This window comes from Nematolebias whitei, chromosome 1, assembly GCF_014905685.2.
Source record: "Nematolebias whitei isolate Nwh7 chromosome 1, NemWhi1, whole genome shotgun sequence".
Classification (NCBI taxonomy): Eukaryota; Metazoa; Chordata; class Actinopteri; order Cyprinodontiformes; family Rivulidae; genus Nematolebias; species Nematolebias whitei.
In genome coordinates this window covers 82,760,251-82,766,744 of record NC_056498.1, presented here as the reverse complement: position 1 = coordinate 82,766,744, position 6,494 = coordinate 82,760,251, and the positions used below count along the sequence as shown (strand labels likewise).

The 6,494-nt window shown below is 37.9% G+C and overlaps 1 protein-coding gene across 1 annotated transcript; it reads left to right on the top strand.

Annotated features, from left to right (window-relative positions):
- Positions 1-666: 666 nt before the first annotated feature.
- On the top strand, positions 667-5,915 carry LOC119430836 (G-protein coupled receptor 4-like). The gene is made up of 4 exons (XM_037698321.1): positions 667-855; positions 3,179-3,363; positions 3,463-3,994; positions 5,868-5,915. Exons 1-4 carry the CDS (start codon positions 667-669, stop codon positions 5,913-5,915), a joined length of 954 nt encoding a protein of 317 aa, XP_037554249.1.
- Positions 5,916-6,494: the final 579 nt, after the last annotated feature.

Here is a 6,494-nt window from a genome sequence, read left to right as displayed (position 1 = left end):
CAACTTACATTAATGGAGTGATCAGTTTTTTTGCAACCAGCTGATACATATTTGTCATTCAAACGATAGCATTTCCAGTCTAGGTCACCAGTAACACAAATAGCAAAACGGACTTTGCAAAGTTTCTCTGGGATTGCGTGAATCTGATTTTCAAACTTGCGAAATACAGGTAAAATATGTGCTTCTAAAATTTTTACTATTTCCTTTTATTTATGAAATGACTAATCCTTTTTTAATTTGGTTACAATAAGATTTCATTCTGCTGTTGGTTTGATAATATTTTTCTTTAGTCAATGTATTCTGCTTTGTTAAAATTGTACATCATCCTTAGTAAATATGTTTATGTGATTTAAAAGGACTACCAGTACTTGAATCCAAAGCTGAAATGACACATTTTGTCCATTTTAAAAATATTTTCAAGCCAGAACAAGAGCTGCAATCTGTGATTTATTAATGACAAAAAATAAAGTGAAGGGCTTCTTCCAATAGCATCGGCATAATAAATTACATGAACACATAGTCTGACGACTAAACCGATAATTATTTGGATTTATTTATTTCATGTTTAGAATTTACACAGCAGTGTACAAAGCTCATTTAAGATGATAATAAACCAACAGACGTCCATTTTCTCTTCTACTCCATCATCAGGATTTACACTGAAGAATGGAAGATTTACACATCAGTAACACATCACATGACCAAGGCTACAGCAACAACAGCGATGTCAGTGAGAATTCTGACAACTATAAAAAATACATCCAGTTCAGTGGCTTCAGATATGTGGCGCTAATCACTGTCACTTGCTTTGGACTTTTTGTGACTCTACTAGCTATCTTTGCAGCGTTTTCTCTGGTGAGTACTGTATGACATTTACCTACAGTATATTTATCACATGCTGTGAAGGCAAAGGAAAAGCAATACTTTTACTAGTGTTGAAGTGTCTCTAGCTTTAACAAAATATCTCGTGAACAACTGAATAAATTTCACATAAACATTTTGAAAGTAATCATTGGATGTACATCTAAAACTGATTGATTTTTGGATTCCTGATTTAAGATGGCACCACAGCAAATTGAGCATGGCTAACACAAAAATTAATAACTCAATCATTTTAAAGGTATTGAGACCGATTCATGATGAACTGATTCGCTTTAGGAGTCGATCCAAACTGAGATGGCCAGCACTGACAACTGATGTTAAAGAACACAAAACAGTGGTTAACACTCATCTAAAGTTACAGATATCGAGCATATGTTTCGTGTGGTTCTTTGTATGATATGTTTTGTCTGTGTGTGTCTTGTGGTGTTTCTGTCTACTTGGGGTTATTTTTATTTAGTTCTCCGAGTCTTTTTTCCCCCATGTTTCCAACTTCCACAGTATTTCTCCCTTCATGTTGCCGGCTCCTGCTTCGCCTGTTCCCAGTCCCAGTTACACCAGGTGTTTATTGTTAGTGTCTTTTTAAGGACCTATTTACACGGATATGGCAGAGGAAAATGTGGGTTTTTCAGATGTTGATTAGAGAAAAAAAAAAAATCAGGGTTGACACAGAATGGATTTGGTGTTTACATGCCCCTGGATAACTCCTCCTGAATCCGCTGTAGTTGCCATGCCAGGTCATTAGTTGGCACTGTGAATTGTGTACATTCACCTAATGTGCATGCCTGCTGCCTGGGACTGCTCTCCATAAGGACTCTCCTCTGGGCTGAAAGCCCAACAACAACAAAACTTAAAGCTGGATTTAGGATACGAGTCGACAGATTTGACGCCAAACGGACCGCTTCTTCTAACAGCTCGATACCAGCCGCTGAGTGAACCAGCACTGACCAGGATGATGTTGGGCTTTCTACTCCAGTGTTAAATCAGTAGCTGTTGTGCTTACATTGGTTACACAACAACCAACTGATCCAGTAATGCTCTGTCAGGTCATCTGGACAGTTTCTTTATTCTAGAGATGTTTCACCCTCTATCCGGAGGGCTTCATCAGTCTGAGGAGCTCCAAGTAAACTGTTTCCCCACAAAGCAGTAAACTCCTTAAGTGGACCAACCCATTTGCTGGAGATAAGATGGTTTTTGGGGGCTGTCCTGTCCCCCGTCATCAGATAGCTTCATTACATCTTCCACTATTAACTGAAATACTGTTTGTTATTATTACTGTTATTATTAAGCAAAAAAATATTATAAAAAAAAAAACTGTAGTATGCTTTTCTTATAACTGTTTATTGTTGTTGCTGTTGTCCATTGTTGTCATCTTTCTTTGTTGAAATCAGGTCTCTCTTGTAAATGAGTCCTCGAGGCTCAATGGGATTTACCTGTAGAAATAAAGGTTGATTGATAAGCACATTTAATAAATTATAGTCCAGCGTGACACGTGAAATGTCCGCTTGCCTCGACAGGCTCATTCAGCAATTTCAAACTCAATCCGACTGGCGACTCTTCCCAACACAGATGTCGGTCACAGCAGCTATATTCCGGCATAGATTAACTATGAAACTCAAAATATATTCCAGGTGTAGCACAAAAAGCAGTATGTTATACTCCAGCACCATTGTCGTTGATAGAAATATGCTGTTGGCCTGTGCGTGCATGAAATATACGCCTGTAGTGGACACGTGCTTTCACTACTCTGCTGGAGACAATTGAGACCTCTGCAGGCGGTCAGCCAAAAACCTCCACCCTGAGAGGTGGGTTGAAAAACCTCTGGATTCAAAAAGAGGGACGACTGGTGTCATGTAAATGAACAGCCAAACCGCAGAGAGAACCATGTGGTTTCATTCAAAATATGTGCCGTGTAAATGGCCCCTAAGTTCAGCATCTCTGTGTTTCCACCTTGTCTGTGGATTGTGCTTCCCACAGCCATAATGCTCTGTTCCTCTGTGCTCCTCATGCCCTGTCCAGCCATGTTTCCTTGATTTTGCAAGTTTTTCTGCCACATCAGCCTTTGTTTTTGCATTTTTTTATATATATATTTCATTATTTATTCTTTATTTTACCCCCACGTTCCCTGAATCTGTCTGCACCCTGGGTTCAAACAGAACATGTCAGTCTGGTCCTTAAATACTGTATAAGACACTTTGACTGGAATCTTTGGCACAAGCAACATAACATTTTAGGTGAATTTCAGAATGCATTTTCTGCCTTTACTTTCATTTATTTACTTTTTTGTTTATTTTTTCAGACAAAAAGGAATCATGCTGCGCCAGTCTACATCATCAACCTCCTTTTTTCTGATCTCATTCAGCTCTGCAGCATGATAACATTAATAACTGTAACAACACAAAGATCTCGTGAAATCATCATGCACACCTACCTTTTAGGCATTATGGCAAGTATTGGATTCATGGTGTGTGTCTCCCTGGAAAGGTAACTATTGTTATGCCAGTCTGTCAAATTTTAGTTTAAGACCTTAAAATGAATTTAAAATGCTCTCTAAACCCTACCTAAGTCTATGTTTTATTACAGGTACTTGGTCCTTGCCAAGCCGCTATGGTACAGATTCAGACGAAGCATTAAGAATGCTGTGGCACTCTGTGTTGGGGTTTGGGCTGTTGTCCTTGTTTTGAGACTTACCGTATATTTAGTTGGTTTTGAGACCGGACGTATTATCACTGCTGTTTTTCTCCTCCTCCCTTTTCCTTTCTTTGTTTTCTTCTTGGCTGGAACCTTAAAAGCTCTGTCGACTGCCATCAAGGTCCCTTCTGATGAAAAAAGACGAATTGTTGCAGTTTTGGTTGTGGTGCTGCTTATTTACACACTTCTGTTCCTGCCTATCATTGTTTTTTGCCTGGTTAAAGAAGCCAGAGATAACATCAATTTCTCACATGCAGCTTTAATTTGTAGTATTATTAGTCCTCTTGCTGATTCAACTATATATATTTTACTTAGAAAAAGTGCCATAGACAGAGTTCTGGTCTCCATGAGCTGCAAAATATTTAACAATCAACAGATGAGCAGCACTTATACTGCCTCCAAATCAGGTTCATTTTCTGAGAATGTTTAGGTTTGATCTTGTGCAGCTTATGCAATGCAGAATACACCATTTTTATGGGTGTACTTAAGAGGTACTAGACAACAAAAACTACACACTAAAAGCAAACTGAAGGAGAGTTTATGTACTGGTTTTCTAGGTAATCTATAGTATCTTTTTTGTTAGCACAGTATTTGTCTCTTTAATTTGCTGTTCAGTAGTTGTCAGTGGTTAGAATTCTATAAAATGTGACATAAGTCCAGTGGTGGAGAAAGTACTGAAATACTGTACTTAAGTAAAAGTACAAATAAAGAGACACAAATGTACTCTAGTAAAAGTAGAAATACCACATTAATGTTTTTACTTAAGTAAAAGTAAATAAGTACTTGCTTTTAAAAATAATAATAAAGTATTAAAAGTAAAAGTACATGCTGAATGTATTACTAACGTAGTGGTCTACAATATCATTAAGTGTATCTACTGTATGTATATTTTCTGTAATACATTAATAGTGTTGAGTCATTTTAATGAACAATGTTGCAGATAATACATGTTTTTATTGTGTTTACTCGGTGACACAGTTCACACTTGGACTTGTGATTCTGTGCATCAGAATTTCAGGGATGACCTGCAGAGTTAAATGTTATTAAGAAAATAAGAAAGAGGAATGATTATACCTTTGAAAGTTTTTATTTAACACAAAGTAAAACCCATCTGTTATTTTAACTAAAGTTGTCTGCCAGAAAAAAAGTGACATTAGACCTAACAAAGGAATATCTGATCATTTCAGCTCCAGTTTGTCATCATCTAGTTAAAATACTGTCTATTCAACCTTGTAATGGGTAAGTAGTGAACAATATTTTAACTTCCTGACACCATTTTCAAAACTTGGACCCAAGTGTCGAGACATTTTTAGACATCTCTTGTCTCCTAACATCCCATGAACTGAAACATTTTAATATTGAAGCAAGAATTTCTTGTTCAAGTTCAGAAGAAGTTGGTTTTCAAAGTTTTTTGAATCCAGTCTGGCTATTCTGGGAGAGAGATTCTGTCCTGCTGTACTGAACAGTCTTTCAACAATATTTCAATAGTCTTTCAATAATCTTTCAATAATCTTTCAATAAGGCCATGGGTGGCGTGTATCTTCTGGCTGACTCTCTGCGGTTGAATCCATTTTGGGTGTGTTAGTGGTGCTGCGGGTGCGCTCAGCTCCATGACGTATATACTAGAATATATGTCATTGGTCCAGCTCTTCTTGAAGGCGGGTCTAACGTTACCTGCTCACTCTGCAGTGATTCAATGGACCAACTCCCCTCATCATTGGTTACTTTCAAACTAACGGAAAAAGAAAAAAAAACGCAACGTGAATGTAACTTGTAACGCAAAACATAGAAATGTAGTGTAGTAGAAAATACAGATACTAGGGATGCACAATATTGTATTTTTTGGCAGATATCTGATACCAATATTTTATATATGTTCCTTTGTCAGAACATAGCCCTTTCATTTAGGCTTATTTGCTACAAAATTTATTAATTTATTTATTCAGTAACAGCCATATGATATGCATAGCACTTTAACTTATATTAAATGAAAAGCGTTGAATGTTATTTATTAGCATTAGTCACATGTGATGTTGTCTCACTTGTGGAGGCTTGTTCCAGGTTCCTAGCTGCAGTGTGGGATCCTCTGCACTCCTGTGCATGGAGGACAGACTTTTTAAGTTCAAAGTTTTTCTCTATCCATTGTGTCGTAAGACTAATCATGCTAACAGAGCTAACACTTTATGTCCATAAAGTGGAGTCTGTGGTAAAACTCACCCAAGAGCTATTGGCTATTAGCTTCTCAATGATGTCAGAAATGATGGCTTATAACTTGGGTAAGGTTACGTCACTTGCAGCAATTAGCATGCTTGATAAAAATTTCTCCCCGATGCTCTTTAGACTAATCCAAACGTTTCTGATGTACACACTGAACAAAAATATGAACACAAAACTTTTCCTACGTACACAAAATGCCTTTTTCTCTCATTGTTCACAAATTTGTGTAAATCTGTTAGTGAGCACTTCTCCTTTGCCAAGATAATCCATCCACCTCACAGGTGTGGCGTATCAAGATGCTGATTAGACAGCATTATTATTGTACAGGTGTGCCGTAGGCTGACCACAACAAAAGGCCACTCTAAAATGTGCAGTTTTACCACACAGCACAACACCACAGATGTTCCAGGTTTGAGGGAGTGTGCAGCATACTGACTAAAAGAATGTACCCCAGAGCTGTTGCCCGTGAATTGAATGTTCATTTCTCTACCAGAAGCCATCTCCAAAGGTATTTCCAAAGGAGAATTTGGCAGCACGTCCAACTGGCCTCACAACTGCAGATCACACACACACACCAGCGCAGGACCTCCACATTCAGCTTCACCTCCAAGATCGTCTGAGACCAGCCACCCAGACAGCTGCTGCAACAACTGGTTTGCACAAACAAAGAATTTCTGCACAAAATGTCAGAAACTGTCTCAGGGAAG

Excerpts from the sequence above, each read along its gene's own strand:
- LOC119430836 (XM_037698321.1), top strand. The coding sequence starts at position 667 with ATGGAAGATTTACACATCAGTAACACATCACATGACCAAGGCTACAGC. Across the intron at positions 856-3,178 it reads TCTTTGCAGCGTTTTCTCTG|ACAAAAAGGAATCATGCTGC; the intron begins GTGAGTACTGTA and ends TTATTTTTTCAG. Across the intron at positions 3,995-5,867 it reads CAGGTTCATTTTCTGAGAAT|CAATTAGCATGCTTGATAAA; the intron begins GTTTAGGTTTGA and ends CGTCACTTGCAG.